The sequence below is a fragment of the Ursus maritimus genome, unplaced genomic scaffold, assembly GCF_017311325.1.
Source record: "Ursus maritimus isolate PB19 unplaced genomic scaffold, ASM1731132v1 scaffold_6, whole genome shotgun sequence".
NCBI classification, from domain to species: Eukaryota; Metazoa; Chordata; class Mammalia; order Carnivora; family Ursidae; genus Ursus; species Ursus maritimus.
The window spans coordinates 22,389,007-22,403,018 of NW_024426774.1; the positions used below are offsets into that span (position 1 = coordinate 22,389,007).

The 14,012-nt window shown below is 41.0% G+C and overlaps 1 protein-coding gene across 1 annotated transcript in view; it reads left to right on the forward strand.

Moving 5' to 3' along the window:
• The first annotated feature begins 8,714 nt into the window (after positions 1 to 8,714).
• Positions 8,715 to 14,012, forward strand: part of WDR43 (WD repeat domain 43) — a 46,695-nt gene continuing 41,397 nt past the window's right edge. Inside the window, exon 1 of the mRNA XM_008700271.2 lies at positions 8,715 to 8,999. Coding sequence (XP_008698493.2) covers positions 8,775 to 8,999 — 225 coding nt within the window. The 5' untranslated portion in view covers positions 8,715 to 8,774. The remainder of the gene's footprint in view (positions 9,000 to 14,012) is intronic.

The window sequence follows — 14,012 nt, forward strand, 5'->3', positions numbered from 1 at the left end:
TCCAGACAGGCAGCAGATGTCCATCTACAAGCCGAGCAGAGAGCCCTCAGAAGAAACCAAACCTGCCGACAGCTTGATATTGGACTTACATGCTCCAGAACTGTGAGAAAAGAAATTTGTTGTGTAAGAAAAAAAAAAAAAAAAAAGCATTGCCTGTATGTTCTGATTTTTTTTTAATTGGATCTCTTTAAAAATCATTTATTCCAGGGGTGCTTGGGTGACTCAGTCGTGAAGTATCTGACTTTTGGTTTTGGCTAGGGTCCTGATTTTAGGGTCTTGGGATTGAGCCCCTTGTCAGTCTCCCTCTGCTCCCCCCTCCCTCTCCCTCTGCTCCACCCCCCCACTATCGCTCTCTCTTTCTCTTTAAAATAAATACAATATTTTTTAAAAAATCATTTATTCCAGGTTTTGGTACCCCACCCCAAAAGAAGTAAAGAAAAATAAATTTATTTAATCTTCAAAACAAAACAAAAAACCAGTAAAAGGTTATCTTTGGAATCCAAAGTCTAATTTGACATTAAATATCACTAACCAGTTTAATATTAATTCACTTGGCAAAAGTTTATTGAGGGTTTGACAATACCAAGCAAGGTAGCTATTTATTTCATGTAAGTTTACAACAACCCTGTGTTAGAAATAAGTATTCTTGCTTTATGCATAAGAAAACTGACCCAGGGGGGCGCCTGGGTGGCACAGCGGTTAGGCGTCTGCCTTCGGCTCAGGGCGTGATCCCCGCGTTATGGGATCGAGCCCCACATCAGGCTCTTCTGCTATGAGCCTGCTTCTTCCTCTCCCACTCCCCCTGCTTGTGTTCCCTCTCTCGCTGGCTGTCTCTATCTCTGTCAAATAAATAAATAAAATCTTTAAAAAAAAAAGAAAAAAGAAAAAGAAAACTGACCCAGGAAGATTAAATGATTTTGGCAACATCCCATAGCTGACAAGTGGCATGACAGGGTTTCTGATCTAGGTCAGTCCGGTTCAGCAGTCCATGCTCTTTGTACTATAACACCCCTTCTCAAAGGCCGGTACCAACAGTACAATTGAATTTAGAGGTAAAGTCAAAATATGCTCAAAAGGGCTATGGATTAAGTTTACATTTGATAAAATAAGTCTTGTTATTACTTTTGAAGATTAAATTAGTACTTTCTAAACTGTGCTTTCTAAAACATCAGGCGCTACAAACTCCATTAACAGGATTTCTCTCTTTCAGTACTACAAATGAATAAAGAAACTGCTCTCCCTCCACCCCAACTGTAGGTCTCACTTCTGGTTTTGATTTGTTTTTTTAAGAAAGTTTTTATGACCAATCTTTTTGTTATTACTGACAAATAAGGGCCTGAATTGGAACTTTCTGAATCCTAAGCCCTACTAATGGTTTTAAAATTTATCATTCCTACTCTAGTATCTCTTAAAGATGATTAAATGATATTTGGCTGTTATTTCAGAAGGAGTATGACTTGGAAAGAAAAAGATATATTGATGTATGAATATGGGAAATAAATTTACATCTCTTTGATTTCTAAGATAAACTATAAACAGTAAATGGCATCCCATTTTATTGTTTGAATAAGACATGATGTTATATTTTATCCTACACACATCTAATGGAATACATTAACGTGTTGAAAAATATAATTATTCCTTATTTATTCATGACCTTTCAGAGCATTTAAGCTCTAAAAAAGGCCACTATTGTGTCTATTTTTGGCTATACTTTTCCTTTTCCTTCTGTCTTCCCTATGAAACTGTCAGCCTGCACTCTGAAACTATTTTCTGACAATATGAGGCATCATCAACTCATCATGTTTATGTTATAAGGTCAGAAAGACACTGTCTTCTAGTGGCATTTAGTCAAGCAATCACTTTAAAGTCCTAATAGCTGTCAAGAAGTACTATGGTTAAGGGCTGACATTTAAAAATCTCCAGTCACATTAGATCACTAGTTCTGATTCCACAAATGTTCTCCTCTACCTCTTTGTGTGTGCTTCTTTCCACTGTTTTGTATATTTTTCCCGCATCCTTCAGGTTTCAGCCTCACCAGAATGGTGCCTTATATAAGTCCAAAACACTGGGAGAAGTCCCTCTCCTTTGTGTTCCTGATACAGCCTTGTCTTTAGACCCCCTCCACAGTGCATGTCAGGTTAAATGAAATCATTGTTTATTTACCATTTCGCAAGTTGGAGGGTAAGACTGTGGAGAGGGCTGTGTCTGATTCATCGTTATAATTCCATTGACTGTCGTAGTGCCTGGAACAAAATGTGCCCGCAGTAAATATTTGCTTACTAAACGAATGAAGAAAGTAGGAAATGAGAAAACCATTAGTCCTGATACCTAGGTGAATATAGTAAATAATTCAGCATGCAAATATGGTCCAAATATATTTAATACTGTGTGTTTTATTGTGTATCTTTACATATATCTAGATTTTATTTTTTTAAAGATTTAATTTATTCAAGAGAGAAAGACTGAGTGCACACAAGCAGAGTGGAGGGCCAGAGGGGAGAGGAAGAATCAGACTCCCCACTGAGCAAGGAGCCTGAGGAGATGTGGGTCTCAATCCCAAGGCCCTGAGATCATGACGTGAGCCAAAGGCACACGTTTAACCAACTGAGCCACCCAGGTGCCCTATGTATTTAGATTTTAATAGAACTGTTAAAGTTCATAATTTTTTTAAACTTTTAGTGAAAGATAAAGTATTTAAATCTGAGAATATAACTGCTTTTTCATGTCTCCCCAGTTGCTGCTGAGCTTGAATCTGGATTCTGTAGAACTCCTCCAGGATTTCCTGTTCTGTATTAGAAATTGAAGGAGTCGGGGCGCCTGGGTAGCGCAGTTGTTAAAGCGTCTGCCTTCGGCTCAGGGCGTGATCCTGGCGATCCGGGATCGAGTCCCACATCAGGCTCCTCCGCTGGGAGCCTGCTTCTTCCTCTCCCACTCCCCCTGCTGTGTTCCCTCTCTCGCTGGCTGTCTCTCTGTCACATAAATAAATAAAATCTTTAAAAAAAAAAAAAAAAGAAATTGAAGGAGTCAATTGAAGGAGGTCAAAAGGTACAAATTGATAAAATAGTTATGAAATAAGTAAGTCCTGAGGATGTAATGTACAACAGGGTGACAATAGTTTTTTATCATTTTTTAAAGATAATATTAGGTTTTTTAAAGATTTTATTTATTTATTTATTTACTTATTTATTTGAGAGAGAGAGAGAACGAACAGTGGCGGGGGGAGGGAGAGGGAGAAGCAGACTCTGTGCTGATCAGGGAGCCTGACAAGGGCTTGTTCCCAGGACCCTGGGATCATGACCTGAGCCAAAGGCAGACGTTCAACCAACTAAGCCACCCAGGTGCCCCAATAGTTGTTAGTATTGTGTTCCATATTTGAAAGTTGCTAAGAGAGTACATCTTAAAAAGTTCTTACACTGCCTTGATACCGTAGCTTTATTGTTAGTTTTGAAGTCAGGTAGTACGAGGACACCAACTTTGTTCTTCGTTTAGATAATTGTTTCACTTCGCATAAGGATTAATTTACCAATTTCTACAAAAAGTCCTGCTAAGATTCTGATAGGGCTTGTATTGAATTTATTTCAAATTGAGTAGAATTTCTGTTTTGACAATATTGAGTTTATTGGGACCCTGGGTGGCTCAGTCAGTTAAGCGGCTGCCTTCGGTTCAGGTCATAACCCCAGGATCTTGGGATCGAGTCTCACATCGGGCTCCTTGCTCAATGGGGAGCCTGCTTTACCCTCTGCTTCTGCCTGCCGCTCCCCCTGCTTGTGTGCTCTCGCTCTCTGACAAATAAATAAATAAAATCTTTAAAAAATATATTGAGTTTATCAATTCATGAACATGCAATGTCTTTTCATTTATTTAGACCTCCTTTACGTTCTCTTAGCAATGTTTTATACCTTTTAGAATGTAAGTCTTGAACTTCTTTTGTTAATTTTTTCCCAAGTATTTTATTCTTTCTGGTGCTATTGTAAATGGAGTCATTCTCAATTTAAGTTTGATTGTCCACCAATAGAATGAAGAAATACCATTGGTTTTATACATTAATCTTGTATCTTGAGAGCTTGGTACATTAATTTATTAGTTTTAGAATTTTTTGTGAATTTCTCGAAATTTTCTGTAAGTCGTCTGTGAATAAAAATACTTTTATTCCTTTCTCTCCAATTTGGATATTATTATTATTACTATCATTATTATTGTTATTATTTACTTTATTGCACTAGCTGGAAACTTCAGTAAAATATTGAAAGAATTGATGAAAGTGGATAGCATTAATATATTTTCAACCTTAGGAAAGCATCAGTTTTTCACCATTAAGTATGAAGTGAGCTGTGGGTTTTTTGTAGATTCCCTTTATCAGGTTGGGGATATTCCCTTCTGTCCCTACTTTGTTAAAAGTGTTTGTTTGTTTGTTTGTTTGTCTATCTGAGATAGAGAGAGTGCAAGTTGGGGGAGGAGCAGAGGGGGAGGGAGAGGGAGGGGGAGAAGAATTTCAAGCATACTCCATGCTGAGCCTGATGCCTGACATGGGACTTGAGCTCAGGTCCCTAAGATCATGACCTGAGCCACCCAAGCACCTCAAAAGTTTGTTTTTAATTATGAATGGGTGTTGGATTTTGTTAAAATATTTTTCTTTATCTTTTGATATTATCATGTATTTTTAGTCCCTTATTCTGTTAACATGGTATATTATAATTTTTGATTTTTGGATGTTAACCCAACCTTGCATTCCTGGGATAAATCCCATTTGATTATGATATTTAATCTTTTTTTAATATATTGCTGATTTGATTTGCAAATATTTTGTTAAGGATTAGAGATTGTAGGATCTATCACTTTTTAGGATAAAAAGAATTAGTTAAAAGTTGAATTGTTAGTAAGTTTGACGAAGAGCTGGAATTGGTGCAGAGAGAGGATTGGAAGAGCCTAAATAATAGGCAGAGCAAAAAAGCAGGGCCCATAACAAGGATGATAAGGGCAGGAAACCAGAAGCAAGTGAGGGTCTAATGAGTGATGTTGCTGTGGAGGCTAACAGGGCCCAGATTACAGATTGCTTTGTAATCCAAATATATTAAACAGCCAGAGTTTCTTCTATAGGTGCCAGCAAGTTTGTGAGGTTTTTTTTTTTTTTTAAGGTTTATTTATTTATTTATTTATTTTAGAGAGAGTGAGAGCATGGCGGGGAGGGGCAGAGGGAGAGAGAGTCTTAAGCAGACTTTTCACTGAGCGTGGAGTCCGATGTGGAGCTTGATCTCAGCCCCCTGAGATCAGGACCTGAGCTGAAACGAAGAGTCATACACATAAACCGACTGAGCCCTCCAGGCGCCCCTGTGAAGGGTTTTAAGTAGAGAAGTGGAATGGTCAGATTAATAATTTACAAAGATCATACCACTGGACTAACGTGGAGAAAGGGAGTCCAATACAAGTACTGGTGGCAGTTCCAGTGAGAGAGATAAGGCTCAGATAAGGACAGAGGTGGTAGAATTGGATGGAGGTGAAGAAATTAAATAGAGAATTATATAAGAGATAAAATAGAATCTGATGATTGATCATATGTGCTTATGTGTGGGCAGAAGTGAGATGTGGGATTGGTTAATAAACAGGGCTGATTTCTGGCTTTCTCCAGTGGCTAACTGGATTGCTGGTGGTATCACCAACTGAGGCAAAGGATATAAAAGAATGAGCACAATTTTGTTCAGCTGCATGTAACATAACTCAAAATACTGTAGTTTAAACAACAGGGAAATTTATTTTCTCTTGTATGAAAGAGGTCTGGGGCATTGGTCTAGGACATATATCGTGCTGCAGGGTCTCAAGCTCCTTCTATCTTGCTGCTCTGCTATTCTTAGCATGTTGTTTTCCCCTCAAAGTCCATCATGTATGCTCTAGCTTTTGGCCATCACATTTGAGTTCCAGGAATTAAGAATCAAAAAAGCAATGAAGAATAGCATGCTCTGTCACTTTAAGAACATTTTTGTACTGGCTAGTGGTGATATGGCCTCACAGTTTGCAAAGAAAGCTGCAAAATGTAGTCTTTATTCTGGAAAGTCACAAGCCCAGGTAAAGAAGTGCCCTAAGGCACCCTGATGTTAGAGAGTGAGAGATAAGGAAGATCCAGGAGAGAAGACTGAGAAGAGGAGCCAGAGAAGTAAGAGGGAAGCCAGGAGAGTATGGCGTCATGGAAGACAAGCTTGCTGATGACAAGTCACATGAGAGGCAGACTTAGAATGGACACATATTTAGTAATACGGAGGTTACTGGTGGCCTTACTGAGAATTTTGGTGTAGTGGTGGGTTGGGATGAGAGTCCCACTGGAGGAGAAAAATTAGAAGAGAGAGATTAAGAAAATTAGACTACCTTTTTTTTTTTTTTTTAAAGGAAAGAGTAGATTGGGACAGTGACTGTAGGGGGAAGTAAGGTAAAGGAAATTTTATTTTTTAGGAAGAAAGAAATAACAGTATGTTTATATGTTGATGAAAAGGATTAAGCTGAGAAGTAAAATTGATGCTGGTAGAGAGAGGAAAGGGTTTTTGGAATAATGGGATCTAAAACTTATGTGGAGGGGTGGCCTTTTCTAGGAGCATGGACAATTCATCCGTAGTGCCCGGAGTGATGGAGCACAGGTCGGTTAGAGTTCGTGGTACTGGAAGCTTGTGGAAATTCTCTTGTGATTGCTTCTGTTTTCTCAAGAAATAGGAAGCGAAGTCATTTACTGAGAGCAGGGAGGTAAGGGCAGGTTTGAAGTGGTAGGAGAAGAAAGATATGAATCGGTATCTAGGAGAAGAATGGAAGTATGAATGGACCAGGGAACAACGGATAATTTGGCAGCATTGACTTCCCATGTGAAGTTGAGTTTAAAGTGGGTGAGAGTCATAATAGGTAGCTGTGACTTTTCTCTTGTTACTTTCAGCTGCTTTTGGGTGGAGAGTTCGATTTTACCGGCTTGCAGTTTTACCATGGAAGGACGATGATGTGGGAAAGAGGCAAGGGGTTTGAGGGTTGTAATGACAGAGGTTAAGATAAATTAAGAGGGAAGAGCAGCCATCAAGGAGGAGGGGTAGGGGTGCGTGAAAAGACTGTAGGATCAATGGTTTGACAGGCCAGTGGGATAGAAGGATTGGCTGGAGCCTGGAAGTTGGAGGGAGCAAGCTGGAAAGACAGAAGTCAGTGGTTAGAGAGTGGCGTGCAAAAATTGAGGTTATGAAGGGGGTGCAGCTATTGTAATGATAAAGTCTGAGACATGACCATGGGAGTAAGTGGCTGGTGTAGGGTAGAGGCCAAGATTATTGAAAGGGAGGAGGTCAAGGAATGATGTTTTGGTTATTGAAGGGCCAACTACGTGAACTCTATAGAGACTCATTGGGTCAAGTTGTTCATACCCAGGGATGACTTAGGTTAGAAATCCAGCTCCTCCTCCACTGCTCAGCTCTATACCTCAGTTTTTCAATCTGAAAAATGGAGATATTCATAGTTTCTACATCCTAGGGCTGTTGTGAGGACTAAATGGATTGACATCTCATTCTCCTGAGCTTTCATCCTACCCATTCTTAATCTTCCATGCTGGATCTTCCTCCTCCTCCTGACCTCTAAAGATTGCATAGTTTGGGCAAAGTTTTCTTTTCTATCCATACATCCATGATCTGACTAGTCCCACAGTTTCAAATAGCATCTGTATGCTAGTGTGCATCCAAACTTATATCTCTGTGACCTTCTCCTGTAGCCAACTCCTAGTGAACAACTCTATCATATCATACTTAACTGTCCAAAACAGAATTCTTGATTCTTGATTTCCACTCCAACCAAACCCGTTTCCCCAATCTAGCTGATGGAATCACCATTCACTAGTTTGCTCAGGCCTTGGAGTCATCCTTCACTTGTCTTTTTCTCACCCTTTGCAATCATTTAGCAAGCCCTGTTGACTCTAACTTCAGATTCTATCTGGAATCTGGGCACTTCTCCCCACCTTTACTGCTTTTGTCTGAGTCTGACCCAGCACTGTCCTATATTGTGTGTCAGTTTTCCTTCTTGCCCCTTTACCATCTCCGCGGAGTCCAGGAGGCCTTTTAAAAATGTAGATGTTTGTTGTTACAAATAATCTAAAACGCAAATGTTACCGTGGCTGTAAAAGCTTCACTGGCCCCATATCCCTGAGGGTGGTATTTTTTGTCTTTCCTGCTGGGCAATAAACTGTGGTCTGAATACTATTAATCCGTCATGCATAGATTTGGTGAAATATTATGGCGTCGTTACAAATTGTCCATTTGATGTAGTTACATGGGATTAATCCTGACGAAATAAGGTGGGTATGGGAGATCCCACCGTTACTTTCACACTACTATGAGTGAATAAATTGTTATGTGTATACATGATTATAACCTGGAAGTGGATAAGAAAAAAAATGAAAACAATTGCCACAATCATGGAGTTATAAGTGATTGTGTCTTTTAAACATTTCGTTCAATCATGTTCTTAAAAACAAAACAAAACCCAAACCTTTTCTCCTTTTTTTTTTTTTTGAAGGTACTGTCCTGCTCTCCAGTCTGCAGTCACATCCCTCCACACGTTCCCTCCCCCAACCAGTACAAATTAGCATTGGGCCCTCCGGGCCACCGTCCACAGGCTGGGCCCGCCCAACGCTTGCTCGAGACGCGAGGAGCCACTCCCTCAGCTCTTTGCTCTCCCTCCTCCCCACTTCCTCCCGCCAGGCCCCGCCCCACGGCGATGCGCATGCGCACAGGCGAACACGTGGCTGCCGCGGAGCCAGGGCAGCAATGGCGGCGGGTGGAGGTGGTGTTGCCGACCCCCTGTCCCCGGCAGGGGTTCCTTGCGCCTTCTCACCGCTGAACCAGGCCTACTTCGCTTTGGCGTCTGCCGACGGTCAGTTGCGAGTGTGGGAGACAGCCAACAATAGGCTGCACCAAGAGTACGTGCCTTCCGCGCACCTCAGCGGTACCTGCACCTGCCTGGCCTGGGCGCCAGCGCGGCTGCAGGCCAAGGTAAAGCAGGCGGGACGGCGGGGGGCGGGCATCCGCCCGGCTCGGCCTCAGCGCACCCCCAGTCCGACGACGCGTGGCCCGGCATATCGCGCGGCCCTCCGAGGCCCGGGGCGAGGAGGCACGGCGTGCGGCGGCGGCGGCGCGGACTGGGTCCACTTCGCTAGTCCCGCGTGCGGCCTGCCCGCAGAGTAGCGAAAGAGGGCGCGGCCCGATTCGACGGGTGGTAGACTGGAGCCCTACCGACTGGCTTCATGCGGTCTGCGCCCCGCGCCCTGCTGTCGCCGGGGCCGCCATGTTCGTGTAGGCCCCCAGTTCCCCAGGGCGGCTTCCTTCTGCCAAGCCTCGCGCAGCAACATGTGCTCTTCAACGCCCTGGATTTTGACAGAGCCCCTCCTTGGGGCTGTAGTACTCTTTTCCGATTTCTCTAGCTCATTGGCTTTGCCTTAGGAGATTGGGATGAATAAGTCTGTTTCCTTGCTTCCGGACAACCCCCCCACCCCCCGAACCCTTGGGTGCAGGCTCACCACGTGTTTTCTTCCACGTCCAGTGTGTGGTACTCTCACTCTTGAAACTCTTGACTTTCCCAGGCTCGTTTCCATTCTCAGTCATTTGATGCTTCATTCCTTTTTTTTTTTTTTTTTAACATCTGCTCAGTTCTCCTTTATACACCCCCTTTTAACCAAGTCTGAAGTCTACATTAGGATGTGGAGGTAAAGTGAAGTAGCCGGTTTAATGTAATGAATGTGAATACAGGTGAAATTTCTCTTAGAGGGGACATTACCGAGTTAGGGAAGGCTTTTCTGGTAGGGCCCTATTTCAGGTAAGATGTCATTCACTGAGTCACTCGACCACGTCTGCTCTAACTCACATGCACGTGGGTACTGCAGGTATAGGGTAATCAAACTGAATAAGTCTAATGTGATTTGGAAGCATCAGGTATCGTGAGTGTTTAGCTGACACTATGTGTAACACTTCAAAAGCTAGTATTTAAGACAGATTTTTAACTCCATCTGACCACCGTGGGGGAACTTTCTGCTAAATTTTTAGGTTGAAAGTAGGGATACCTCTAACTGTGCTTTGGATGAGTATGTTTAGGTATTTTTCAGATCTTAAGATAGAGTTTCCTAGTTTCTAGATGAAGTGACTTTAGTTGATAAATAAAAGAAACCTTAATCAGGGCTCTTAAGGCGAACTTGGACTTCTAAAAAAAAAATCATAGTCATTGTTAAAGTTACAGCAGTCTGCATATTTTTCCTTTTTAAAGTTGTTTTCTGTGTTTCTATTTAACAGTCCTGTAAAGAGATAATATTGATGCTGAGGAAAAACATGGAGCAGTGATTAGATGCATGGATCCAAGCTCTACTGCTTACATTTCTATCTAGGTTTGGCTTCATAGTGGTGATTGTACTTCTAGTTCCTCATTTGTAAAACAGGGGTAATAGTACCCACCTCAGAGTGGTTGTGAAGGTGGACGTGTTTAGTAATGCAGAAACATTTAGATTAGTGTATGTAAGTGCTGCAGGTGTTGTTTATTTATAAATTGGGTTTGTATGGTTAGTCCTGGAAGATAAAGACTAACTTTTTTTTGCCTAGTTTGTGAAGAAGAAACTGAGTCTCTGAAAAATTAGGCAACTTGCATAAAAACCAAAAATAGAACCAGGACTAGAACTCAGGTATTTAGAGCTTTGTTCTCCATTATCTACAGCTAATAGTTGATATTAGGCTAGCAAAAATTTGTTGCCCCTTCCCCCTTTGCTTTTCTGTTGGCTTAAGTCACATTGTATGCCTCAGGAATAAAACTTTGGCCTAGTCTTAAATTTCCTGTTGAAAGTCATAGTTGTAGATTATGTATACCACTCTGAAATAGTAGAAAAATATCTGGATTTGGTTTCATATCCAGGACTCAACTCAGACTTGCTTTTGTCACATTGAGCAAGTTGCTAATTTGGAGGGCCTCACTGAAAAATGAGAGTTTGGCTACTTAAAAAAAGTTTATATAGGTTTCAATATCCTTTTATCTGCATGTTTTCACTTTAGCCACACAGCTCTGTGAAATGTTCTGAAATAAAATTTTTAAAAACTGAGAATCAGAACTAAGGAAGTTCCAAGTGACTTCACCAAAGCTTTAGTAACCAATAAAGAGCCTGACCATTAGAGCTGAGGTCCACTGACTCCTGGTCCACTGTTCTTTCACTGTAACCCTAGATCTTGAGTCACAGAATTGAGAGGTGGGAGGAATGTAAGGAGGACATTTGGTCCTCATCATATTGGGGATGTGTTCTCCTAGAGCATCAATTTTACTTGAAGATTAGAGGGAGAAGTGGTTCTCTTAAATGTGCACATATATTACGGGATGAAATTAAAAAGTCACTTTTTTTTTTTAAAGCTAGAAAATGAAGAGTGATGTATAGCAGCTGCTTCAGTCTCTGCTCCCAGGTCCCTGGGTTAGGATCCTTGCCACTGAAGTTTTAAGATGCTCTCATGCTATTAAACCTTTTTATTTTACATCTTTGAGGATTAGAGTATGAGTCTTGGAAAGGATGTTATTCTGAAGCCTGTGTTCCCAACATCTTAAGATTTTTGTTACTCCAACATGAAGTAGAGATTATGCTACCCACCTTTCAGGGTCCTCAGAAATTAAATGAGGCAGTGTATATGACTGGTGTAGTAAGTGCTCAGTAAATGTTAGTTGTTACTATTGAATGAGTCAGTGAGCATTCTCTGTGGGCTCGTTTTATCATTTATTGCTAAATTCCTCAGTGTAAATCATTTTGTAAGAGTATCTTGTATCTGGTTCAGTAATTGGCAGTTTGCCACCCAAGGACAGTTTGGTGATACTACTCCTGTGAGTGGAGAAAAATGAGTTGGTGCTGGGTTACTTGGGTAATAAGGGTTGAAGTAGTGGGTCCTAAATGTGTAGAACAGGGCAAGCACAGTAGCATTAAGAATGTTTCTAGGAAGAGCCTGAATTGAGTATCCCTGTTCCCAGCCCTTGGAGATGTAGTACAGTCTGGTTGTGTTCCTGAATGTATGATGCTCTATCTTAGGGTCTCTCCAGTATTTAAACCTCAAAACCTCAAAACAAGCAGATTGGATCCTGTTGGCAGGAATAGAAGTTCCTGGTTATTAGAATTTAATTGTTTTTGATATACTTGGTAATTACATGTAAAATGCACACATTTTGTTCACTGTTGTCCACGAAACAAACATTTGCCGGAGAAGTGACAGTAAGGTAGGCCAAGAGAAGGCATAGGAGACTAATTGCAGAATGAAACTTGAAACTTTGGCATAATTTTCATGTCTAGAGGTCAGGATTTTTCAAAAGTAGGTTTTGATCCATTAGTGGTTTATGTAACAGATTTAATGGGTTGTGATAGAGTTAAAAGAATGAGTATTTTGCATGGGAAAGGATAAGTTTTTTGTGGAGCTTGTTTCAATTATGTATACATACACTTTTATGAGTGTGTGTACTAGCTCTCCATGTAGACTTTCCTTTCTCTGGGGTCTCAGTCTAAAAAGTCATTGCTTAATTGATCAAATTCAGACTTCTCATCACTTGGATGCCCTTTTTTTTTTCTCTCTCTCTTCACCACATCTGCCCTGTGTCTTGCTTTTGTAAATCATGTGCTCAGCCCCTTGAGATTCTCACTTGGGCTTCTGATTGCCTTCTGGATCAAATGCTGATAAACTTTTTCAGGCCGGTGCAACTCTTTATTGCTTAGCCTAGTCAGACTTTCACACTGAAAAAGACTCTTTAAGAAATCACATTTTTTAGGTCCTCACTCCTGGTACCTCTAGGAACTCCCAGTTTTTCAGTCACAGATATTAAGTAAAGTTTTAGCCTACCCTTTTCATTACTTTATGTATTTACATGTATAATGAGTGTGCACATGACCTTGTGCTAGGTACTTCAAAGGAAGGAAAACTGAGTATGACTGAGACACATGAAGGAAAAAATGGACAATTAGATACACCGTGTCTGTAGTGCAGAGCGCAGCATGATGTGTGCCTCAAGGGGAAGAAGAGCAGGCACCTGGGTGGCTCAGTCAGTTGAGTGTCTGCCTTCAGCTCAGGTCATGATCCCAGGAGATCCCAGGGTCCTGGGATGGAGCCCTGCATTGGGCTCCCTGCTCAGTAGGGAGTCTGCTTCTCCCTCTGCCAGCACCCCCCTCCCACATGTGCACGCTCGCTCTCAGATAGATAGATGGATGGATAGATAGATAGATAAAGTCTTTAAATAAAAAGAAGAGGTTTTTGTGGAGAGGTGAGAGTTGGGGTGGACCTTGAAGCGTGGATAGTTTTTTAACGAAAAGAAAATTGAGGTGAGCAGGAGAAGACCCCTCCAAGTTGAGGGAAAAGCAGAAGCAAAATGGGAAAGTGTTAGTGATTAGGGAGTGTAATGTAAAGATGGAATTGGAAATAAGTTGGAAAAGGTGGTCTGGAGGCAAATTGCAGATGCTTTTGAATGCCAGAGAGTTGCTTGTATTGATTTATTCTTCTCTGGGGAGTCATTGAAGTTTTTGATCACAGGAGTAACAGGTTCAGAAGGAAAATGCTCACAAAGGTCTGTCATAATCTATATAATCATCAGCACTAAATTCTTGGTTTCAGAAATATTTGGTAACTGGGTAATATTTGAAATAGATTTTACTAAAATGCCATTGCTTATAAAAACTTATCTGGTTGACCTGTTCAGACATGCTCATCCTGCTAACTGGGAAGTGATTTTTAAAAAAAGCGTCCAGCTCTGAGAAAATATGCATAAGTCAGGAGTTCTTTGAGATGCGTTAATTGTGTTATTATTTAGGCTTAGACCACTGATCCTCAAAAATGGGCAGAGGTTCTGTGGATGCTCCTTCACCTGCCTCTGCTTGCTTTTCCCGAAATACACAGATTTTGTTGATTTTGTTGATAGGGAAATTGGGGTTTGAATGTGTTAATGATTAATATCTAAAATTTCTTGGTGCTTTCTATTTTTTAATTTTTTAAAAATTTTGTTAAGAAATCCCTACA